General features: G+C 37.0%; 1 protein-coding gene across 1 annotated transcript; it reads left to right on the forward strand.

Annotated features, from left to right (window-relative positions):
* Positions 1-10,934: 10,934 nt before the first annotated feature.
* Positions 10,935-12,428, forward strand: LOC120202107 (probable disease resistance protein At4g27220). Its single transcript, XM_039202585.1, has one exon. It carries the CDS (start codon positions 10,935-10,937, stop codon positions 12,426-12,428), a length of 1,494 nt encoding a protein of 497 aa, XP_039058516.1.
* Positions 12,429-27,379: the final 14,951 nt, after the last annotated feature.

A 27,379-nucleotide genomic window follows, 5' to 3' on the forward strand; every position in this document is an offset into this window, starting at 1 on the left:
GCTAGACCCAAACCCAAGTGGTCACATATCCCATTCAGAGATTATTTTTATATTTAAAACAACTTATAAATTAGAGGTAAAATGGAACAAAATATCGATAATACAAATATATCCAGAATGATAGCAAAATCCATGACACCAAATATAACTGGAAAACATATAGAGAAATATGTTCGTACAAAATAAAAGTAGTTGATCTCCCTTGATGCCGAATCTGCTAACTTACGGTCTGCTGCTATCTGAAAAGGGTAAAATTTACATAATTAGCTAAAAAGCTCAGTGTGCTCCATACAATATATAAAAAACATACAGATAAAGTCTTTCAATCAAATTGGTTTATGCAACGTGTTTTTTTTTTAAACATGAACACTACCTCCATCCGTTCACATCATAATGTGTAGGTTCCCCAGAACCATACACCCAACCGCACATGCCATTTAGACCCTGAACACAAAGCCGAGGAGTCTGCAGATAATCTTCCTCCAACAATACCCCCAATGACAATATTAAACATGAATGTATTCGAGTGAAAACAATGATTAATTACTTAAAACATAAAATTGTTTCATGCTTGGAAACCATATGCAGAAATACGGAAATCAAAATTCAGATCAGTATTATATGGTAATTCATATGTCAGATAATCAGATTTCAGAAATCGGTATAAATACCTTAATCCAGAAATTATATCAGAATATGCGGTAAATCAGATATTAAATACTCAGTATTCAGATGAATAATTTAAAACAATAATGTAACACTGTCAGGAAACACCTGTAACAGTCTGAGAAATCAGATAGGGAAACCTATTACTAGGTCTATCGATCACGCTCTGCTGCAGCGCTAGATCCTACGAATTGGAAAAATCCATATTGGAATCCTAATATAAATAATCTTAATCTTTATTTAAATAATTTATGGAAACCTACAGGTAATTCTCGTAGTACGCGGTTCGGGCTGATCTGACGAACGAACAACACCGAACCTAACTGATCCTCGCTCATGTAAAACATGAGTACCTTCTTAAAATATCTTACTGAATCAATTCCTTAACCATATCTCCAATAAATAATCAAAAATACTAAAATAGTAAGCATTTTTGGGTTAACAAGCTCGATTCGGGGATTTTGGGTCAGAATTTGGCAAAACAGACTTCGGAATCAGAATCAAGACATCGAAAAATATAATATGACATTCCAAAAATTTGAATTCTTGGTCAAAGTCAAAGTCAACGGGTTTGACTGACAATTTGGAGGCTTTTGGGTTCGAATTTGGCAAAATGGATCCCAAAAACGGATTCAGGACGTCGAAAAATGTCAGGATATGTATACTCGAAAACGCCAACGACCGTTTAATAGCCGGTCAACGCCGATCAAAGTTCTGGTCAAAGGAGGTCAACAGACAATCAACCATTTTACACAATTATCACCCTAATAAAATTAATTACAAAACTAACACCCTTTTAACAATATTTTAAAAACTAACACCCTTTTTTAAATATTTAAAAAACTAACACTCAGTCAACGGTCGGGTCGGGTCGGACTGGTTCGGACCGGTCAAACCGGTTTAAAGTTGGCCGAGACTTCCCCACGCGAGTGGCGATGCGTGGGACACTTTCCGGCGTCAAAAAAATTACGGAAAAAATTCTAAAAACTATTTTAAGCGATTTTGAGGCACTTACAAAGCTCGGTTCACAATTTTGAACGGTTGAGAGTACAATTTCAATAAATCGGAAACTTTGACCGCTTCACCTCCTCACGTGCCGTCGCCGATGAAGACAAGGAGGACACCGGCGAACTCGGAATGACACAAGGAACACGATGGTACGGGAGGTTTCGAAAACGGAGCAACGATCGGTGATAAATTTAAGATTTTCTCGGCGATGGTGCTAAAAAAATGTCGAGACTTTGACTTGAAATTCATGGCGTTTGGCAGCGTTTCAGTTCAATTAATTTAAGGGGTTTGTTCCTCGCTTGATGATGAACACGATGGTGGTTTCAAAATGACGATCAGAGGTCGAATGACGTCGGGATTGTGTTTGGAAGTTGGGCGTTGAATGATGAAAATTTGAGAAATTGGTTTATGCAGAAACCAATTTCACGCATTAATAACCAAAGCTTGCCAACACTCTTAGGGTAAATTTAGGGTTTGGTCCCTGAATTTCCTTCATCTCTAAAACAGGCTATAAGTTTTGAGAACTTTTAATTTAGTCCCCAATTTTCACCAATTTACACAAATATTTTTTTCCGGGTTGTTACAATTCTCCCCCTCTACAAGAAATTTCGTCCTCGAAATTTACCTTATGGAAATAGATGAGGAAATTGAGCCTTCATTGACTCCAATGTCTCCCAAGTAGCTTCTGATGGGCTACAATTACTCCAATGAACTTTGATCATTGGAATACGCTTATTCCGAAGAACTCGCTCATCCCTCTCTACAACCTGAACAAACTCCTCCTCGTATGATAAATCAGGTCTCAGCTCTACCTCATTAACCTGAATGATGTGATCTGGATCTGGACGGTATCACCTCAACATAGACACATGAAAAACATCATGAATACGACTGAGCTGGAGAGGCAACTCAAGCTGATAAGCAACAGATCTGACTTTCTTCAGAATACGATACGACCCAATAAATCTCGGACACAGTTTACCCTTACGTCCAAATCTCAATACCCTCTTCCATGGAGACATCTTGAGAAAAACCTGATCTCCAACCTCAAACTCGATACCCTTACGTCGCTTATCTGCGTATAATTTCTGCCTATCAAATGCCTCTTTTAAGTGATCACGGATCAGTCTGACAGTATCTTCAGTCTCTCGAACCAAGTCTGGACCCAAAGTTTTTCTATCATACAACTCTGTCCAACATATAGAAGTACGACATCTACGTCCATACAGAGCCTCGTACGGTGCCATGCGAATACTCGCCTGATAACTATTATTGTAAGCGAACTTGGCTAATGGCAAGAAATTTTCCCAACTACCACGGAAATTAATCACACAACCCCATAACATATCCTCTAACACTTGAATAACTCGCTCAGATTGTCCATTAATCTGTGGATGAAAAGCTGTACTGAAATTCAAACAAGTACCCAGAGCCTCGTGCAAAGCTTTCCAGAACCTGTAAGTGAACCTCAGATCTCGATCAGATATGATAGACAACGGAACACCATGAAGTCTAAGGATCTCAGAAATGTACAATCCAGCCAGTTTGTCCAGAGAACAATTAATCCAAATAGGGATAAAGCGCGCTGACTTGGTGAGTCGATCAACAATCACCCAAATAGAATCCTTTTTGGAAGGAGTCAGAGGAAGACCAGTAATGAAATCCATCGTAATGCGCTCCCATTTCCACTCAGGAATCTTAATTGATTGTAACAATCCAGATGGATGCTGGTGTTCTGCCTTAACCTGCTAACAAGTCAAACACCTCGCCACAAAATCTGAAATATTCTTTTTCATACCAGTCCAAAAGTAGCACTCCTTGAGATTATTGTACATTTTTTCCTCGCCAGGATGCATAGCATAAGGACTACTATGAGCCTCCTGAAGAATAATCCGTCTCAACTCATCATCTTTAGGGACGCAGTAACGACCGTGAAAACACAAAATACCATATTGATCCACGGTATACTTTGAACTCGATCCATGCTTAACTTGTTCAATAATGGGAAACAATGAGCTATCCAGAAGTTGTTTGGCCTTAATCTCCTCGGCCAAAGTGGGTTTAACCTGCAACTCTGCTAACAGGCTGTTATCATCAAATAAACTCAAGTTGGTGAATAAGGCTATGAGATCTGATATCGCCTTACTGCTCAAAGCATCTGCCACTACATTAACCTTCCCTGGATGATATTATATCTCAAAATCATAGTCCTTTAGAAGCTCCAACCAGCGATGCTGTCTCAAATTCAATTCTTTATGAGTAAGCAGATACTTCAGACTCTTATGATCAGTATAGATATAACACTTTTCTCTGTAGAGGTAGTGTCTCTAGATCTTTAAAGCAAAAACCACAGCAGCTAACTCCAGATCGTGAGTGGGATAGTTACGCTCATGTGGCTTTAATTGACGTGACGCATAAGAGACAACCTTCCCATCTTGCATCAAAACACATCCTAATCCAGAGTGAGAAACATCACTGTAGACAGAAAAAGCTTTCCCAGATTCAGGCTGAATCAGCACTGGGCTTGAGTTAGAACAATCTTCAGTTTCTCAAAGCTAGCTTGTTGGTTCTCAGACCAAACAAATGGAACATCTTTCCTCAATAGTTTCATTAGAGGAGCTGCAATAAGAAAGAACCCCTCAACGAAATGACGGTGGTAACCCGCTAAGCCCAAGAAACTACGGATCTCAGAAACGTTCCTGGGTTGCTTCCAGTTCAGAATAGCCTATACTTTGCTCGGATCCACCCGAATTCCATCCGCAGAAACGATATGTCCAAGAAAAGTCATTTCGCTGAGCTAGAACTCACACTTGCTCAACTTAGCATATAACTTATTTTCCCTTAGTATATGTAAAACAATCCTTAAATGCTCCTCATGTTCTGCTTCAGTTCGAGAACACACCAGTAGGTCATCGATGAACATAACTACAAACTGATCCAAATAAGGGTGAAACACCCTATGCATCAGATCCATAAAAGCAACAGGGGCATTTGTTAACCCAAATGGCATCACTAAAAACTCATAATACCCATACCGAGTACGAAAAGCAGTCTTCGAAATATTCGAATCTTTCACTTTGAGTTGATAATAACCATACCTCAAGTCTATTTTTGAAAAGATAGAAGCCCCTCAAAATTGGTCAAATAGATCATCGATCCTGGGCAGAGGATATTTGTTTTTAACCATGAGCATGTTCAGTTTTTTTATAATCAATACAGAGTCTTAGTATCCCATCTTCTTCTTGACCAAGAGAACCGGGGCTCCCCACGGTGATACACTGGGTCGAATAAATCACATGTCCAACAACTCCTGAAGTTGGACTTTTAGTTCCTTAAGCTCATTTGGGGCCATACGATAAGGAGCCATTGAAACCGAGGTGGAACCAAAATATACTTCAATCTCAAACTCGACTTCTCTATCTGGAGGTAATCCAGGAAACTCCTCGGGAAAAACATCGGGAAATTCCTTGACAATCTGGATGCCTTCAATATCAGATTGAGAACTCCTAGTGTCCAAAATATAAGCAAGACTAGCAGTACCTGTCGAAGTAGGGAACTGAATGAATTGTAACAGTACCTGCAATCACATTAGGCCCATCGCGATCCTGTCGAAGTCTAGCAGTGTATACCAATGCAGGCTGTCTGGCCTCAGATCTGACTGGACCCCTATTCTGAGATGCTCGACCTCTACTAGCCGATCCCGATTATCTCTCCTGGGTACGACCACCAGTAGGAGTCTGAACAGTACTCTGAGTACGAGCGGGAATACGAGCTGGTGTCTGAACTGTAGTAACTGACATTGGACAATCCCTTAGAATATGGTCACTAGAACCACATCTAAAACAGGTGCCAAACTTTCTCCTGCATTCCCCAAGATGATGTTTCCCACAATAATCACATGTATGCAAAGGTTGTAACCCAAAAGATCCACCATGTCTAGAAGGCTGAACAGCTGAAGAACCAGATGCAACAGGTCTGACACTTGCACTGCCTCTCTGAAAGGAATCACCCCTGCCTCTCTTGCTATGATATGCAGAAGAATCAACAGAACTAGAAGGCATTCTGAATCAGGTTTGAGCTCGATCACTATCTCTCTTGCGCTCTATACCCAATCGCTCTATTTCCTCAGCAGTCTTGGCTATCTCAACCAAGGCATCAAAATTTCTCTCCTGATTTCATACCTGAGTCAATTCTCAAACCTCAAGCATCTATCAACCTAAGTGTCAACAAGTCTAGGGGCATAACAGCTTAATCGGATGAACACCACCTCGTAGTCCATAACAGACATATTACCCTGCTCCAGATTCTGAAACTCCTGGCGTCGTTCCTACATATATCTTTCCCCAATATAGCGACTTCGGAAATGTTTCTTGAAAAGATCCCATGTTAACTGGTTCCTCGGAATACTACCAGAAATCAATTGCCACAATCTGAAGCTTTCTTTCTTCAACATAGTTAGGGCCCTTTTTAACTTCTGCTCAGGCCTCAGATCCATCTCATCCATAATCCTCTCTATGTCCTCCAGCCAATACTCAGCGTCTGTCGGAGGTCCACCAGTAATACCCTCGAATGTAACTACACCAGCAACGACCAAAGAATTCGAAATCTCCACTGCAGTCATATTACTAGGGGCTCTGACAGCTCTCTGAAACATACGAAATATAGCTCTATTAATGGCGCCTTCATTCATGTCAGTATCCTCATCTCCAGTGAGGGGAGGGTCTCTCACTGGAGTAAACTGATCATAATGAGAAAGGGTCGGATCTACTTGCAGAACAGGAGGATCACGTGGTGACACCAGATCATCTATCGTAACAGAAGGTCGAGTGACTCACCCTCGACCACGGCCACGCCCTGTCCTACGACCTCTAGCAGCACTCATCGTTGGATTTATAAGGCTCTACAGAAAGAATTTGGAATATATGTCAGATTAGCATCAAAGATCTCGAGAAAACTTTAAATCATAAAATAAGGTGACACGTTTTTTTTCTTTCAAAATTTCTTAAAAATTCAAAGTTTAGGACCCATATACAGTCCGAGTGTTTAAAACTGAAAGCTCTGATACCACCAAATGTAACCCCTAAACCCGGTTTGTACGCTAAACCAAACCTAAGTGGTCACATATCATATTCAGATATTCTTTTTATATTTAAAACAACTTATAAACATTAGAGGTAGTACGGAACAAAATATCGATAATACAAATATATTCAGAACGATAGCAAAATACATGTCACCAAATATAATTGGAAAACATATAGAGAAATATGTTCGTACAAAATAAAAGTAGTTGATCTCCCCTGATGCCGAATCTGCTAACTTACAGTCTGCTGTTATCTGAAAAGGGTAAAATTTACAGAATGAGCTAAAAAGCATAGTGTGCTCCATACAATATATAAAAAACATACAGATAAAGTCTTTCAATCAAATCAGTTTATGCAACGGTTTTTATTTTTAAACATGAACACTACCCCCATCCGTTCACATCATAAATGTGTAAATTCCCCAGAACCATACACCCAACCGCATATGCCATTTAGACCCTGAGCACAAAGCCGAGGAGTCTGCAGATAATCTTCCTCCAACAATACCCCCAATGACAATATTAAACATGAATGTATTCGAGTGAAAACAATGATTAATTACTTAAAACATAAAATCGTTTCATGCTTGGAAACCATATGTAGAAATACGGAAATCAAAATTCAGATCAATATTATATGGTAATTCATATGTCAGATAATCAGATTTCAGAAATCGGTATAAAATACCTTAATCCAAAAATTATATCAGAATATGTGGTAAATCAGATATCAAATACTCAGTATTTAGATGAATAGTTTAAAACAGTAATGTAACACTGTCAGGAAACACACCTGTAACAGTCTGAGAATCAGATAGGGAAACCTACTACTGGTCCGTCGATCACGCTCTGCTGCAGCGCTAGATCTTACGAATTGGAAAAATCCATATTGGAATCCTAATATAAATAATCTTAATATTTATTTAAATAATTTAAGGAAACCTACTAGTAATTCTCGTAGTGTGCGGTTCGAGCTGATCTGACGAACGGACAACACCGGACCTAACTGATCCTCGCTCAGGTGAAACATGAGTACCTTCATAATATCTTACTGAATCAATTCCTTAACCATATCTCCAATAAATAATCAAAAATACTAAAATACTAAGCATTTTTGGGTTAACAAGCTCGATTTGGGAATTTCGGGTCAGAATTTGGCAAAACAGACTTCAGAATCAGACTCAGGACATCGAAAAACATAAAATATAACCTTCTGAAAATTTGAATTCTTGGTCAAAGTCAAAGCCAATGAGTTTGACTCATAATTTGGAGGCTTTTGGGTTCGAATTTGGCGAAACAGATCCCAAAAACGGATTCGGGACGTCAAAAAATGTCAATATGGATATACTCAAAAAACGTCAACGGCCGTTTAATGGTCGGTCAACGCCGGTCAAAGTTCTGGTCAAAGGAGGTCAACAGACAATCAACCATTTTACACAATTATCATCCTAATAGAAATTAATTACAAAACTAACACCCTTTTAACATTATTTACAAAACTAACACCCTTTTTTAAATATTTACAAAACTAACACCCGGTCAACGGTTGAGTCGGGTCAGACCGTAAAACCGGTTTAAAGTCGGCCGAGACTTCCCCAGCGCAGTGGCGGCGCGTGGGACACTTTCCGGCATCGGAAAAATTACAGAAAAATTCCTAAAAATTATTTTAAGCGATTTTGAGGCACTTACAAAGCTCGGTTCACAATTTTGAACGGTGGAGAGCACGATTTCAACAAATCGGAAACTTTGACCGCTTCACCTCCTCACGCGCCGCCGCCGACGGAGACAAGGAGGACACTGACAAACTCAGAATGACACAAGGAACACGATGGTGCGGGAGGTGTCGAAAACAGAGAAACGATCGGCGATAAATTTAAGATTTTCTCGGCGATGGTGCTAAAAAAACGTCGAGACTTTGACCTGAAATTCATGGCGTTTGGCAGCGTTTCACTTCAATTAATTTAAGGGTTTATTCCTCGCTCGATGATGAACACAATGGTGGTTTCAAAACGACGATCGGAGGTCGAATGACGTCGGGATTGTGTTTGGAAGTTGGGCGTTGAATGATGAAAATTTGTGAAATTGGTTTCTGCGGAAACCAATTTCACGCATTAATAACCAAAGCCTGCCGACACTCTTAGGGTAAATTCAGGACTTGGTGCCTGAATTTCCTTCATCTCTAAAATAGGTTACAAGTTTTGAGAACTTTTAATTTAGTCTCCAATTTACACATATATATATTTTTTTATTTTTCCAGGTTGTTACACCATGAAACTTGTTGATCACTCATTGACCACGTCCAGGTAAGTAAGTTTCAAGGTTGTTAGTTGCCTTTTATTTATAAAGCCCCGTTCGTGCTCCCTTCTCTTCCTTGGTCAATGTTGGATTGGTGCTTTATCATAAATAGTCCCGTATCTGAATTTTTCCTACTGAATTTAGAAAATAAATATCTCGCATTTAAACAGCAACTACACATTGGAACCATTGAAAGCTGTGATGCTTCTGAATGGGCTGTGTTAATTAATTAGTAAGTCGGGTTTTCTTATTCATCTGTGTTGTTGCCTATTGCATAATTATCAAGGAGAATTTGGTTCAAGTCTCAAGCTCTTCGAATCAGTCTTCAACTTTTTTGAAAACAATCGGTCTTCTTACAGTGTTCGGAAGTAAGTTGTTGTGTAGGTCAGGAGTTTTCGAATTGCAGCCCCCCTCTCATAGACTTCTCTATTTTCTAGCCATGCTCCCCTAACATTTATAAATTTATTCTGACCCCTTAATAAAAATTCTGGTTTGGTCTCTATATGTATTCATGCCAGTAAAGATCAAAGTAATTTGATGGAATCATACGGATACTTAAATATTATTAGGGGAGAGCATCTGGTTTGATCTTGAAGCAGCAAAGCAAATGGCAACTACTGTAATTATGCTTACATACTTTGTCCTAACGAAAGGAATGAAGTGCTTTAGCTTACCTTAAAGTGTGAGACACAACAAAGTAAATAAATTAAAGTGATATAGGTCCACAGAATAATCATTGATTAAGGCAAAAGAAAGAAACAAAGGAAATTCAAAACTATATTTTCCCCAAACAACTTAACTTAGTTTGGAATATTACATTCTTCCAGAGATTAAACATGAAAGTGTAATTTGTTTATGGTGAGAGAATAATCATGGAGAAAGTGTTTTATTTTTAGTCTCTCATATTATATCATTATCATTATCTAAGCTGAAAGGTAAATGTTCCCCATGGCTACCAGTAACAGATGTATTTCATTCCACTTCATCCGTATTGTTTTCAATATTCTCTTAGCTTGGCTTGGCTAGAACACGAATGGCTTGAACATTTATAAATTCATGCCAGTAAAGGTTATTAGGGGAGAGCTTCTGGTTTGATCTTGTAGCAGCAAAGCAAATAGTAACTACTGTAATCATGCTTACATACTTTGTCCTAAAGAAAGGAATGAAGTGCTTTAGCTTATCTCGATGTTTGAAGTGTGAGACACAACAAAGCAAATAAGTTAAAAGTAATATAGGTCCACAGAATAACCACTGATTAAAGCAAAAGAAAGAGACAAACGAAATTCAAAACTACACTTTCACCAAACAACTTGACTTCCATTGATTAAACATGAAAGTGTAGTTTGCTTATGGTGAGAGAATAATCATGAAGAAAGAGTAATCTTGTTTTAGTTTTAATCTCTTATATTATATCATAATCCAATATGAATTAGTTCTTTTCCTAAAGAGTTTTTAAGAAGGTTGATAGTATGTTTGATTGCACAAGTAAGTTGAGAAGCAAAGAATATGATCCAAAGCTTTGCATGGGGGAGGAGGAAAAGAATGTTCCAATCACTTTCCCCCACTATTTAGCATGAAGGAAGAGATGACACCTTCCTCAATCCTTTCCCATTTCAATTTGATCTCTTGCCATATTACAACAATTAACGTTTCCAGCAGCTCTTTATTTTCTTTCTCAAAGCTTCTCATTTTGTCATTGACCATTGTTTCTCTTTCCCCCCACACCAAACCAAATACACAATTTCCCTTTCTACTGCCAATTCCACACACACCAAAAAAAAAAAAAAAAAACCATTGTAAGCAGACCTGTCGTTGTTTCCTGTTTTGTCATTTTGCTTATTCCGTAGTTGTCTTTCTCTTCTAGCTTAAAGAAGAAGAAAAAATGCAATCTATTGTAAACAGTGCTACCAGTACAGTTGCCGAATACACGTTTGGTGTCATCAAGCGAGGGATTGGGTACATAATATATGTTGACAGCAATGTCCAGGATCTGAAGGAGCAAGTTGGAAACCTGGAAGATGCTCGAGGAAGAGTGCAGCATTCTGTCGATCGGGCCATAAGGAATGCAGAGAAGATTGAAGCGGATGTCCTCAAATGGTTGTCCAACGTTGATAAGAAGTTGACTGAAAACTTTGAGGAGAAATTGAAGAAAGATGAGGAGAAAGCAAAGAAGAAATGTTTCTTTGCCCTGTGTCCGAATGTCAAGTCTCGCTACCAAGTCAGCAAGAAAGCGGTGGACGAGAAGCATGCTATCAGTGAACTCCTGGAACAAGGGAAATTCGACAAAGTTTCGTATTCTCCTCCTATAGAGGGGGTAGTGACCAAAGGTTACAAGGCCTTTGAATCGAGAACAACAACCTTGAAGGGGATTATGGAGGCCTTAAAGGAATCAAGTGTTCGAATTGTTGGAATATATGGGATGGCTGGCGTAGGCAAGACCACGCTTGCCAAAGAAGTTTCTGCCAGAGTAAAGGAGGAGCACTTGTTCGACGAAGTTGCAATGAGCTTTGTCACCGATAATCCAGACATCAGAAAAATTCAAGGAGAAATTGCTGACATGTTAGGCCTGCTTTATGAGAAGGAGACTGTTAGCGGAAGAGCAATGGAGCTACGCGAGCGGTTGAAGACCGACAAAAGGATCCTCATAGTTTTGGATGACCTATGGCAGAAACTTGACCTCGAAGAGGTTGGTATCTCATTGGAGGATGAAGCTGCTAAAGGATCTTCTATTGCAGGATGCAAAATACTGCTGACTTCCAGAAGCCTCGATGTGCTTCGCCTCATGCATGCTGAGAAGAGTTTTGAAGTTGAAATTTTATCCAAAGAAGAATCAATGATTCTTTTTGTAAAAACAGTGGGCAACATATCTGGTGGTTATGAACGCAGAGCGAATGAATTGGTGGAAAAATGTGAAGGGTTGCCGGTCGCAATCTTAGCAATTGCAAACACTTTGAAAGAAAAGGACCTCGCGTCTTGGGATGATGCCTTGCTGCAGCTACGACGGTCAAATCCATCAAACATAGAGGGGATGCAAGACAATGTATATTCTACCATTGAGTTGAGTTACAAATGGCTGAGAAATGAGGAAGCACAATCTTTGTTCCTGATATGCGGCCTGCATCCTCAGAGTTTTGATATCCCTGTCTTTGATTTGCTGCAATATAGCTTTGGTCTAGATCTTTTGGAAGGCATCTACACGCTGGAAGAAGCAAGAAAAAGGATAGATGCACTAGTTCATAAGCTCAAAGCTTCTAGCTTACTACTTGAGGGAAAAGGTTACGAATGGGTGAAAATGCATGATCTTATACGCGATGTTTCCATTTCAATTGCATCAATAAACAAGGGGATGTGGGTCATAAGGATGCAAATCATCTGAAGGAATTGTCGAAGAAGGGGAATCTCAATGGTTGCACAGCTATCTCGTTGCCACACAGCAACATGGCTGACCTTTCTGATGTGGACTGTTCGAATTTGGAGTTACTCATGTTGCTGAATAAAGATCCATCTTTCAGAGTCTCGGAAACTTTTTTCAAAGATATGTATAAGCTGAAGGTGTTAAGCGTGACTGGTATGAGTTTTCGATATTCTCTGCTTTCTTCTTTTCGTTCATTAACAAACCTTCAAACTTTGCGTTTATGTGAATGCAAGTTGTCTGAGATAGCCATCGTAGAGAAGCTAAAGAAATTAGATTTACTCAGCTTTCAAGGTTCCGCCATCACGAAATTGCCAATAGGGATAGCACAATTGACCCAACTAAAGTTATTAGATTTGAGTGAGTGTTATAAACTTAGAGTCATCCCAGAAAATGTCCTAGCAAAATTGTATAGATTAGAAGAGCTACATGTTGGCAATAGCTTTCGTAAATGGAATGTTGGAGGTAATGCTCCACTTGAAGAGTTGAATAACTTATCTTCTTTGTCAACATTAGATGTATCCATTCCGGATGCCAGATGAAGATACTAATTTTTTACCCATATTATTATTATTATTATTATTATTATTATTATTATTATTATTATTATTATTAAATATATATTAAATACATATATAAATAATTAATTATAGGCCCAATTACAACTGGACCGGCCCAGTTACAAACAAACCAGAACCGGTCCAGACCAACCAGAAACCCTAAACATTTGGGGTTTCAGTTAGGGTTTCCTAACCCTAATCCCATGCCAGCCGCCTCTAGCCAGCCGCCTCAGACTGACCGTTGGATCTGGCAAGATCCAACGGTCCAGATGGCTCCAGATGGAAACCCTAGGGTATCATACCCTAGGGCCACGCGGCCGCCGCTGCTGCTCTCGCCGCCTCCGCCGCTGCCACGTCCCATCCGAAGGCTCCAGAAGATCCAACGCCAGCCGTCCACGCCATGGCTACGGGGTGAGTCACCACTGGTAGTCCGGTGACTCACCGAAATCCCCTCTTCGGACCGGTCCGATGGCCACACCGGTGGTGGCTATAAAAGCCACCACCCGAACCTGAAAAAAAAAAGAGGACAGAGAACAGATCCCGGAGAGACGAAACCGAGAAAAAAAAAAGATATACAAAATACTACCAACGATCTCAGCAGCAAAGAAACAGAAAAGAAAGAAAAAGGAAGAAAAGAAACTTACCGAGGAAGCCCCGACCACCGGATCTCACCGGAACCTTCGAAACACCGAAGGTACTTTTATAGATTCGCTCCGATTAGGAGCTTTTTAAGGGAAAAGAACAACGGGACAGTCCTTAGGACGGTCCGATCTATTTAATGGTGGAAAAATAAAATTTTCCGGCCACCAGATGCGGTGGCCGGCGGTGACGGTCACGGCGGCAGACGGTTGCCGTCCGGTGACCGGCTTCCCTCCGGTGAGGGAAGCTAGAGAGAAGGCAAAGAACATTTTTGTTCTCTCTGTTAGAGAGAGAACAGAATTGAAGAAATGAGAAACTGGCCCGTAGGGCCAACCGGCTTAGGGAATAAATACCCTCTCCCAAACGACGTCGTTTTGGGGAGGGTATTTCTGTAATTTCCGTTAAGGTCAAACCCTTTCCGCAGCCATCCGAGTTTTGTAATTATTCATTTTAGTCACTGAAATTAACTTCTGAACGTTGTAATTCAATCTTCGAATTTTAATTTTATTCATTTTAGTCCTTCATATTAAAATAATATATTTAGGATAAATAACAGATTTAATCCTTTAATTTTAATAAATAATATTTTAATCCCTAGTTTATATTTTTAATTTATTTTATTCCAATATCCGAATTTTAGATAATTTTATTTTAGTCACTAAATAAATAAAATAAAGAAATAACATGTTTAATCCCTATAATTTTGATTAATTATGAATTAGGTTTTTAATTTTACTTTTACTATAATTTAGTCATTTATTTTAAATGTTTTCATTTATTTTACTGCTTTTAAATATATCGTTCTAGTTGTATTTTTATTATTTTAATTTTACTTGTTTATATTTTTAAATATTTTTATGTATTCATAAATATATATATAATAAATAAAAATTAATTTTTAAAATAAATTATTTTAATATTTATTTTTCAATATCGAAGAAAAGGACAGTCTTAATACAACTGGATGTCCTATTCTGGTATTTTAAAATTTAATAATTAATTTTTTTAAAAATATTATTTAATTTAAATTAACATTTATCAATATCAAAGAAAAGAGCTGTCTTAAGGCACCTAGAAGCCCTTTTCAGATATTTTTTTTATAATTTTGAAATAATAGGATTATAAATTAAATATATTTTGAAATTTTTAATATTTTTAATAATAGAGACGATTTATAATTAAAAAGTACCAATTTTGGGCGTTGTAGGGGTGCTAATCCTTCCCTAAACGTAATCGACCACGAATCCCTTTTTATTATTAAAAAGAACAAATTTTTGGTTATAAACGTAGATCAGTTCATTTTTTAATTGGTGTTTTCTTAAAACTCTTTTAAAAAATAATTTTTAGGTATTCGACCTACCTGACCCAAAAGGCCGATGGCGACTCCCAAATTATTTTCAAAACCATTTATTCACATAAATTTTCCCGCCAAATTTAAAATTTTCGTGCCCGGACGAAAACCGGTTACGACAGCTTGGCGACTCCGCTGGGGACCGGTCAAACTTTTAAAACTCAATTATAAATTGTCTCTATTAATTAAAAATTAAAAAATTTATATATTTAATTTTTAATTTTTTCTTTTCAAAATTTTTATATTTTCATAATATTTATATGTTTTTATTTTATTTGCAAGTATTTTATTTCAGTATTTATTTTTCTGTCAAAGGTTTGAACATTTCTCCTCACACACAACACTTGCATTGCATAACATAAAGCTCTAAAATTGAGTTGTCCCTTTTAAGTGGGAGTGAAAGCGACGTCTTCGTGAGAATTTATTCTCCGTGTCAGACCTAGCAAGTAACTTTCGGGGTTCATATGCCTTATGTCTTCGTGAGAATTTATTCTCCGTGTCAGGCATAGAGAAATGTATCCCCTCGAATTGAACTCGATCCATTTTAGTCTGTGATGGACTAGGGTTGAGGGTTAGCAACCCAAGGGGGCACTAACAAGGACAATTCGGGTACCTTTATTCTTAGATTTGAAACCCTGCATATAAAAAACCTTAGAAACTCTTCCGATCTGAAGTCATGCCGAAATTTTGTCTAAAATAGGTGTACACATAGGATAAATGAATTCTAACTTTCTAGTTTATTTATTTTCTTTACTGATTAAATTACATGTATATTAAATTTAGAAAAGCATGTTTAAATAAAAAAATATTTATGTAAATGTTATTATTAAATTTCTTTATTATGTAAACTAATTCATTTCTTTTTGTGTGTTTTTTTTTATTTTCTGTTTGCATAGCATCATACAGGATAAAAGGAATTGATCCTAGTGTTAATTGTCTCATTGGAAAGCCTTCATCTATGGATAAAAAGTGTTCAAATCAAGTAATTCTAAACTCAGAAGTAAGACAGTGGGCTGAGGACTTACAAAGACAAGAAGGAGACAGTCTGCAGGATGATTATGTATCTGACTTGGCCAGTTATGCTCCAGTTTCACTAAAAAGAAATGATATGCAAGATTTGCGAATCATTTGGGAAAGTTGGGATTCAAACAAAAAATTGCAGTTTTATCAGACTTACGGAGATATCCCATATTTGCTCTATGTTGAAGTTGATGATGAATTACTCAGAGCCCTAATTCAATTCTGGAATCCAGGGTACAATTGCTTCACTTTCAATAAAGAGGACTTGGTCCCTACTATTGAAGAGTACACAACTTTGCTACATATCGAAGGGGCTTTGGAAAATCGAATCTATTCAAAGTCAATTAAAACTCAACCCTTTCGAGTTAAATTAGCAAAGATTGCCGGGGTACGAGAAGAATGGGTGGCATCCCGTACAAAACAAAAAGGCGAAAGCAAAGGCATTGCTTGGACCAACATTAAAGAACTTATTCAGAGTCATCCAGATATTAAAGTACGATTCGATTTATTTGCTCTGGGTATGTATGGTATGGTCATCTTCCCAAAAGTGTTGGGATATGTTGAAGCTGCAGTGGTAGATTTGTTTGAACAGCTACCGAAAAAGATTAATCCTATTTCTGCAATCCTAGCAGAGACCTTCAGATCGTTAAATGCTTGTAGAAGGCTAGGAGGTGGACGATTCTCAGGGTGTACCCAGTTGTTATATGTTTGGATCCGTAGTCATTTCTGGAGGACAGAAAAGGTTTCATACCGACGTTTTAATACGGATTACTCACCATTAAAAGAATTTATGGAGCAGGAATGGCCGAAAGAAATTAAGAAAGATATGTGGATTAATGCCTTTCGAATTCTACAAAGCAATGACGTTGTTTGGCGAGCCCCGTGGCAAATACAAAGGGAATTCTTTTACAAATGTGGAGATTACAACTGGATAATGCTGCTCGGATTATGGGGAGGAATTGGATATGCACCACTTCTGGTCATAAGACAGTATGAAGGTCGTCAATTTGTACCGGTCACTGCTGGATTACAGTCATCAAAGTTCGCATTTCATAGCAAAAATTATAAAAGAAGTATCATGGAAGCCGTTACAGCTTGGAAAACAACTTTTTGTATCCGAGCTAAAGCAGCAAAAGAAATGCTAACTCCTGATTATGAAGAATGGAGATCTGCCAGGAAAAATGAAAATATTCCTCTACCAGATCAAAAAGAGGATATCTCTATGGAAGATCGCATTAAGGTGGTTCCATCAGAGATTGAAATACTGAGAGCTGAGTTTAAAGCAGAAAGAGAAGGCTGGTCGAAAGAATTAGAGCAAATGAGATAAGATAAAGCTATGTTGGGGGTTGATATTGACTTTCATTCATCACAATGTGCAATGTTGAGAAAAGATAAAGAAAAAGTTGACGATGAATTCAGAGCATTACAGAAAAATTACCAGGAGTTATATAAATCCCGGAAAGCATCAGGACCCAGCCAATCGACGGTACAGATGACCAGAGATTTGAACATCGAGAAAAGACGATTTGAAGATCTGAAAGGAAAGAATAGCTGTCTAATCAAAAGCCTTGAGAAAGGAAAGCAAAAAATGGAAGATTTTGAGGTCGACAGAAGAGAGCGAATTATAAAACACAAGGCTGAACACCGCGAGATCATGAATGAAATGCAAAAAGAAAGGGATCGAGCCAAAGATTTAGAAGAGATGAAGAATGACATCTTTAATAAATTTGAAGGTGAGAAAAATATCATGTTCAAGGGATTTGAATCTGAAATGAACCAGTTGATTGCTGAACTTGAAGTCAGAGGCCAAAAGATGGAAGAATCCAATATTGAAAAAGAAAAATGGGAGTTAGAAAGAAAAAATTTCAGCACCAGACTTGAGGTAGAGCAGGAAGTGGCTAGCAATTGGATGCAAAGATGCAGAAACAAGGATGTTCAAATCCAGAAGCTTAATCAAAGAACGCAAGAAGCACGAACAAAACTCGAAGAAGATCTGGATCAGTCTAGAAATAAAAACTCCGAGTTTAATGCTTACATTTTGCAACTTGAAGAATCATTATTTCAAGAAAAGGTTCGTCTAGGACCTAATGATCTCAAAGAAAGTAATGAGGAAAGTGCTTCACTGCGAAGACGCATTAGAGATCTTGAAAAAATTCTGCACAATTGTCAAGTCAGAATCACTGAGTTAGAGCAAACTCTTGAAGGAACGAATGAACAATGGCAAAAGTCAACTGAGTTATATGTTGAAAGAAGTGAAGAAAGAAGTAATATGGTGTTCGAGGCCATGGTACAAATGAGTGAAGTTGCTAGATATGTTGGGGAGCTAGCTGTTGAAGCCAAAATAATTGAGCATCACGTTGATCCAGTTTCTAAGTGCGGAAAGAAGGTGTCATGGTTAATGAAAGAAATTATAGAGCTTAATAGGAAAGCTACGCCTTATCTGTAGTTATGAACTATTATAAAGAAACTTTTGTATGCCGATGAAAGTTGTTCTATGACAGTTAACTTTTTGGGATCAATACCTTTTTTGCATACATACATTTTGCATACATTCATCATTCATTTCATAATTTTCTTTATGAATAATTTTATTATTTTATTATTATGATAAAATTCATTAATTAAAATTTGGAAAAAAATAATATCAAAAGATTTTTCAATTACAGTTATTCTGGCCAAAAGAGAAATACAACATCACTACGGTACTAGACAAGCTACTAAGAGAATTATGGAGGATAAATTACAACGTATTGAGGAACAGCATAATAAAGAACAAGCAGAAATGAGAATGAAGCTGGAGAAAATTGAAGCCGATATTGCAAATTCACAAGACAGCATGATACAGAAAATAGAGGACATGTTTAAAAGACAGGCTATCAGTGGAAAAATGCATGAAAATCCTGTATCTTTCGACCAAGAACCCATATATCCTCTAGGTTTTCCACCAGAATCAATTTATCACTCTGGTACTACACCTATACAAATCAATGCTCGTACATCTGCATTACAAGAAGCCAAACCACATGAAGATCAACAAGTGAATCCTGCATCTTCAAGCAAAAATCCGCTTATATCCGATGTGAAAATAGGGATCTTAATACTGAGCATTTGATCCCAGATTTGAATGAGCTGAATGAGAAACAAAAAGTAAATGAAGAACTGACTAGACAGATCAAGAGCTTAGAAGAACGAATGAAATCCGTGGAAATAACTGAATCATTCTATGGGTTTGATGCTAGTGAGTTGAGTTTGGTTCCAGACCTAATCCTCCCCATCAAGTTCAAGGCTCCCGAATTTGATAAATATGATGGTACTACATGCCCTTCATCCCACATTACTATGTTTTGTCGAAGAATGGCAGGATATGTGAAGGACGAGAAATTGTTAATTCACTGCTTTCAGGATAGTTTGACAGGACCAGCTTTAAAATGGTATACTCAATTGACCAAAGCTAACATTAGATCCTGGAAAGATTTGGCTAAAGCATTTTTAGAGCAGTATCGCCACGTAACAGACATGGTTCCTGATAGATGGACTCTCCAAAATTTGGAGAAAAAGAATAATGAAACATTCAGACAGTATGCCCAGAGATGGCGTGACACAGCGGCCCAAGTTCAACCACCTTTGTCAGAAAAAGAGGCCACAGTAATATTTGTTCATACATTGAAGGCTCCTTATTTAAATCATCTAATGGGGAATGCAACCAGAAATTTTGCAGATTTATTCATTTCTGGAGAACTCATTGAAAATGTCTTGAAAAGTGGCAAAATTGAATCAAACGAGGGGTCTAGTTCCAAAAGACCTACGTACCGGAAAAAGGAGAATGAAGTCAACAATGCCAATTCTTACAGCAAGGATTCATCGAAAAGTGTTACAATAACCCAGCCAAGGGTTAAGAAAGAGGAAACAAACACTAATCGAGCAGATTCCAGAGGATCTCGAAAGGAAAATGAAAGGTTGTCTTTTACACCTTTACCAGTACCATATGCGGAGATCTATGATTCACTGTTAAAAACAGATGTCATACGGCCCTATCCTTTGGTTCCCATGCAACCACCATTCCCTCCTTGGTATGATACAAAAGCACACTGTGTTTATCATGAAGGAATCACGGGTCATTCTATTGAAAAATGTTTGGGTTTCAAAAGGGTGGTACAAAATTTGATCAACACTGGGAAGTTGGAATTCAATACACCATCTGCATCAAATCATCCATTGCCAAATCATGGAGATAAAAACGTGAATGCAATTCAGGAAGAGAACAGAAAGAAAGCAAAAACTGACATTTCTGAAATTAAATATCCGTTTGTTTGGGTATTCCAACAACTCTCTTTAGCCGGTATAATTCCACAACAATTCAAGCCAAAGCAGAATGAAGGCAAAAATTATTGTGAATATCATCAGGAGAAAGGGCATAAAATTCAACTATGTCCTGAGTTTAGAGATTTGGTGCAAAAATTGATGAACAACAGAGAAATAGAATTCTTTGAAGAAGAACCAGGGAAAAAAGAAGATAATGTTTGCTCATCAGAGGATTCTAAACCAAGTCAAAGAATAAATGATCCTGTAATCATAAATGTGAAATCATCTACGGTGATTCCTGCACCAATAAAGCCGAAAGTAGTTATCACCACTCCTCTACCATTTCCATACAAAGATACCCGCAGGGTACCTTGGAATTATACTACCAATGTTTCAATGGTAGGAGGATCTGTTTCTCTAGTAAAAACAGAAGAGAAAAAACAGAGTTTGGATACAACATCGAAGTCTGAAGCAATAAGCGAAGTCGGTTTCTTTACAAGAAGTGGGAGATGTTACTCTCCCGAAACATCCAATGCTTCAGAACAAGTGAAAGCAAAAGGAAAAGCCATGGCAATACCTCAGAAGGTATTTGAGGATGAATCCCTTCCAGCATTCAATGAGCCTGTGACAGAAAAACAAGCCCAAGAATTTTTGAAATTCCTGAAACATAGTGAGTATAGTGTGGTTGAACAACTACACAAACAACAAGCGAGAATTTCTATTCTTGATTTATTGATGAATTTAGAAGTACATAGAAATGCTTTGATGAAAATTCTCAATCAAACATTTATCCCTGAAGATATATCCCTCAATAAACTTGACAGAATTGTGGGACATATAGCCGCTGACAATTACATAACGTTCACGGATGATGAAATACCGGAAGGCGGAATGGGGTCAGTAAAAGCTTTGAACATCACGACACATTGTCATGGTCATGTGTTGCCAGGAGTATTGATTGACAATGGATCCGCTCTCAACTTAATGCCTCTAGTCACACTTCAAAGAATACCTCTGGATCAATCACACATGAAGAGTTATCAGAATGTAGTGCGAGCATTTGATGGTACTCAAAAAGAAGTGCTTGGGAAAATGGAAATACCGTTGTTAATTGGACCAGTCGTGTACAATATTGACTTTGTGGTGATGGACATCCACCCTACATATAATTGTTTATTAGGGAGGCCATGGATTCATTCAGCAGGAGCCGTTCCTTCTTCATTACATCAGAAATTGAAATTTGTTGTTGATGGACAATTAATATGCGTCGGAGCTGAAGAAGAAATCATTGCGTCTGTAACAAGCGATGTTCCATATATCGACACCAATGATGATGCTCTTGAATGCTCTTTCCGAGCTCTTGAATTTGTAAATGCAACCTTTATTGCAGAAGGAAGCAAAATTCCATACCCCAGATTGTCTGATTGCACCAAGATGACGGTACAACAAACTTTAGGCATCGGAGCTAAAGCTGGGAAAGGTTTAGGAAAGAATCTTCAAGGGATTTTAGTTCCTGTCAAAATACAGATGAAAAAAGATCGTTTTGGGCTTGGATTTAAGCCCAATTTTCAGCAAAAGAACAAAGAGATGAAAAGAAGATGTGAAGACAGAAAGGCAAAATTGAAAGGAGGAGAAATCCTTTGGGAAAACATGTCATTCCCACAGTTGAAGACCATATTCATATCAGGGGGAACAATTAATGTAGAACAGCAGCTTGTTTAAGCCTTTAAAGAAGAAAAGTTGACGAAAGATCAAGACATAGTTGAAGAAGCTATGAATGGATTATTTATCAACATGATCATGAATGACAACAAGACTGGCAAATACTTGGATAGGATTCGCCCATGTTTTCCTGGAGAAACACTCAACAATTGGACCACTGAAGATCTTCCTATAGTTTTTAACATTAACGCAGAGTAATATTCAGAACTAATCTTTATGTTTAGCACAAAAATATGAAAACTTTTTGTTATCTTGTAAAGGAAATTATGTTAAATATAAGAAATTTTCTTTAAAATTTTCAGATGGCAATCATTCTTTACATTTTCTTACATTATTACATTTTTACATTTCATAAATTTACTATATTCTTTCGGAAATATGTCCGACTTAAATTTGCAGGTGTCACCATGTTAATAGCATGCTTATTCCTAAATTTAATCCAGTGATAAATTTAGAGCAGCCTATATATCTGGAAGAAATCAATGGGTGTGAGGATGAACTGGAATGTGATGTTCCTACTGAACTATTAAGATTGGTAGAAAAAGAAGACAAACAAATTCTACCCCACAAAGAAGAGATTGAGACTGTGAATTTGGGAACAGATGAAGAAATAAAAGAGGTGAAAATTGGTACTACTCTGACAGTCCAGATAAAACAAGAATTGATAAATCTCCTTCAAGAGTTCAAAGATATCTTTGCCTGGTCTTATCAAGATATGCCTGGTTTAAGCACAGATATAGTGATACACAAGCTTCCAATCAATCCAGAATATAAATCGGTCCAACAAAAGCTCAGACGAATGAGGCCAGAAATGTTGTTACAAATCAAAGAAGAAGTAATGAAACATTCAATGCCAATGCTGCCTTCCTACTCTTCTCATATGCTGTGACGCGTTGCTTGGATCCCCCTTTTTTGCCTTGATTAAAAATGCTGATCGGCTTGATGGCTTTCGAGTAATGAATCAGTGTTTGAAGGTGAAATGATGGAGTGTTAAAAGGTGATCCCTTCACTAGATTAAAGCTTTTGACGATGGGATTGTTTTATATTAGCCAGTGTGTGGTAAAACCAGAGATTTTATTTTCTTGTCAGATTTCAGGTTAAACAATCTATTTCAGGTCTGCTTTGTTTTCGTGTGCTGATCCTGGTGTAATGGATACAAATATTGCTAAGTTCAAGCAATGAAGATGGCCATGGAGGGTTTCTTACAACCGGAATGAAACAATCAAGTTTGCTTGATTATTGTATTCACTTTGGTTATTACAATCAGCTAGTGTTTGAAATATTGTTGGTGTAAATATCATTTGAAATACATACTAGACAAATAATTTTAAGGGTAAACTACACGTTTAGTACCTAAATTATGAAATTTGGATGTCTATTAATACTTTTTAATTATTAATCACCGAGATCGCTAAATGAAATTTATGAAATTTGAATGTCTATCAAAGTTGAAAAACTTCTGCTTATCAGCGAATTATACCTTTAGAGTCTGAACATCTCTATTGGAGTGTTGTCAAATTTTAATTTCTATAAGTAGTAAAAATTTAATACATATTAATCATAATTTAAAAAGTATATATATTTTGAATTCTTTTAATTGAAATTTGTAATTTCTTGTTCTCTTTCAATAAACTGTATGTTTGATTTATGTAAAAACATTAACGAGGCTAGCGGTAATAGCGATAGACAACTCCAATGTACTAAGGTTATACATTTTCTTTTGTAAATATTAAATTAATAAAATAGATTTAACAAATTTAAAAGATTTATTAACCCCATAAATGACGTGGAACTTTAACTCCACCTGTGACAATCCAAATCCCAGTGTGTCTCATTACATAGGTTGGTCATCGTCTGATTAACGATGATAATTTAATCTGAAATCGATAAATTTCGACCAGATCTAATTCGATGAGGTCATATTCTTTTAAATAAATTCAGGTTTAGGTTCCGTTCATATCACATTTTATATAGGAATGCTTTCTTTTCCTTTTTCATTTGAATATATATATATATATATAGGGATGAGGACGGGTCGGGTCGAATTCGGATGGAGGGTCAAAATTTTTTGACACGCCCCGACCCGAGAATATAATATAATTTTCCATATAAATTTATGAATAATTGTTATAATATCTCTCTCTCTATAGTTTTTTTAATTAGGTCCTTATTTTATATTGTGTTGAGTCGGGTTGGGTTGGATTTATATTCTAAAAAATCAGGTTGGATCGAATTTGAATGAAAGAATATACCTTCCAGATCGGATCGATTCGGATAGATGATATATATTTCGGGTTGGGTCGGATTAAAAAAAACCCGACCCATGACCATCCCTTACGAAGACATGTAAGCAAAGGATTAGGCCTGTAAATGAACTGAACATTCAGCGAACCGTTCATGAACCGTGCGGCGGGAAGTTCGTTTATGTGCGTTTATTTATTAAATGAACGAATATGAACAAGATTTTTTGTTCGTTTAATTAAATGAACGAACATGAACATAGGCCTCGTTCGTTCATTTATGTTCGTGAATGTTCGATTATGTTCGTTCGGTTATGTTCGGTTATGTTCGTTCGGTTATGTTCTTTCATTTATGTTTAACTCAATCTTCTTAAATCAATTTTGGTGATCAATTTGTAAGTATCTAAAAAATATTAATTAATCTGATATTCTGATGACCAACTCCATAATTAACCCAATTTTCTTTGGAGATAAAATCCAATATGTTAACCAGTGAGGCACCTCGCACCTATATTCATTTTCCCCTTTTTTTCCCAAACCCTAGTGTTCACTGGAGAGTGGAGACGATCGCTAAAAGCTTCAAAACAAGTTATATTATGTGCAATCTGAAGTTTTACATGTTTGTTTTCATTTCTTTCTTTGTTTTATTTGGCTTAATATTAATAGTTGATATGTAAAGTTATTGCGGGTATCTTCACATTTAAAACTCAAGAAAACATCATACTTCTTTCTAGAAATAGATGGGAAGATAAAGGTAACAAACGGAAGTATATGAGCATCAGTAAAGAGAAAAATATATAGAATTTGGCAGAAAACAAAACAAAGGTTTCTATGCAATTTCTAAAAAAGAGTGTAATAACGGAAAATGATTGTTCATATGTAATCATGAACCACTAAGATAAATTTTATAGCGTTAAATTAAAGTCGTGTGAATCATTTAATATATTTAAAAGATCGATCGAAATATTTGATATCTTCAAACATTTCATCACTGCTAATCAGCTCTTACGCTATTTATCACTGTAGATTTGGTTGATTTGCATTGTCGACTATTTTTCATGAAAGAACAATGGAAGGTAGGGTCTCCAACATTTATGTTCGTTTATGTTCGTGTTCGTGTTCGTTTATGTTCGTGTTCGTTTATTTATTAAATGAACGAACATGATCATACCTCCATTTATGGTAAATGTGGAAGCCAACCAGGTATGGTGAATCCCATCTGCAAATGCACACTACTCATCTACACCCTTCCTCCATCATCTTAGCCCCATTAACTCAAATTTACACATGATCAATGAAAAGCTCCATTTCCCATCAATTCCATTTGCTATAACAACAACTGGCCAGGGAAGGTGAAGTTTCTATACTGTAATCGAGGCTCTGTTCGAATTCTTGGGCCATATCATTCGAAAATAACACAAGGAAGTTGACTTAAGAGATGTGTGTAAACATATTCCATTTGGATCTAATTTCTTATACAAAATTTATATAGCACATTGTTTGTAGTATTCATGTTTTGTTTATAAAATGGGTAATACCCAAAAACGAAATAGTTTGTCAAGTTTAGTAGTATGCTTACAAGGTAGTATTTGTACTGATTTTTTCTTAGTCTATTGATAACGCACATAGATCTTATAGACGCTGCTCGAAATCGGATCCTCTAGGAAAAAACTACATAGCGTATTCAATTCAACAAGACTAACACTGCTTTGTCCCCATTGAATATAAGTGCCAGAAGAAGAGAACCGCATATATATAAGTTAAGTCTTAAACTTTAAGATATGTTGCTCTTTGAAGAAGTCAGCCGACAACTTCAGTGAAACATCCTTGCTATATATAAGGAAAAGGAAAGGTTGTGGACAGTTCAAGAATTACTTTTAATTTTATAAAAAAAGAAAAGAAGAGATGCAATCAAAAGTTTTATACAATGTGAATAGATTCAGAGGTGATTACAAGGTGGTATATGTTCAGAATCTTTCTTAATCATTAACAACGTACACATATCCTACAGACACAACTGCTCGAACCCAAAATCTATGAAAAACAATACTCTCTTTGATCACTTGACCACTTGATGTGATTTTAAACAAAACAACTAAAAATCATTGAAGAATTGAAGACTGTGATTTTCAAGTAAAAGGATAAAAGCAAGTTATTGCTGAAATTTTAGCTTAGGGATGGAGATAACAAATATATATTGATAGTGTTAGAATGAGTTCATACTAAACATCTCTAAGTCACTCATTTTACAACACACAGATGCAACCAATGAGTTCCATATTGAAAGGTCCGGCAGCATTCCCTGACTTACCATCTCTTCTAACCACACCACAGCTTCATATTTCCTACCTATTAAGCAAAGCCCTTTTATAAGTCCGTTATAAGTTTCGGCACCCTGCCGATGTGATTTGATCAGCATCTCCTCCGCCAAAACCCGACTTGCTTCGACATATTTACCTTCTTTGCATAACCCATTAACCAAAATGCAATAGGTTTCTTTGTTGGCTACGCGACCGACCTGCTTGGACATCTTCTTCAAATATAAAAAAAAATTAGCTGACCCTATTCCCATATATAATGGAGTAAGGGGAAGGTAGGATAGGAGGCTGCCTCCAACGCCAGGTTGAGAGCAGCTTCCGTGGGAGACCTCCGGTAGTCAGAATTATGAATTGCCCACCGTGAGATTTGGAACACATCTCTTAAGTCAACTATCCGACTCGGAACACAAGTTCCGACAAAGCCGAAAACGATACTTCTTTTTTATTTTATAAAATATTTTTGGCTTCTTTAGAATCCTATGCAGTAGCTGATGCTGTAATTAACGGCCATGGTGATAGCTGGACACGTGAAAACATGCAGACATCGGGACCAAATTATTTAAGGAACAAACCCGACCCATTTACCCTATCTTCTAACTTTATTTAACTACGTTTTAAATGTAGCTGATATTTATGAATTTAAATGTTTGGAATTTAAATAAATATTATATCTAATTAGAGGAAGTCCTGTATATAATATATTTAAATTTTTTAGTTGGGACGGTTATAGACGACTTTTTCTTTTAAAAAATTGAGTAGAAAG

The sequence above is a fragment of the Hibiscus syriacus genome, unplaced genomic scaffold (assembly GCF_006381635.1).
Source record: "Hibiscus syriacus cultivar Baekdansim isolate YM2019G1 unplaced genomic scaffold, ASM638163v2 tig00008218_pilon, whole genome shotgun sequence".
In the NCBI taxonomy this organism is placed as follows: Eukaryota; Viridiplantae; Streptophyta; class Magnoliopsida; order Malvales; family Malvaceae; genus Hibiscus; species Hibiscus syriacus.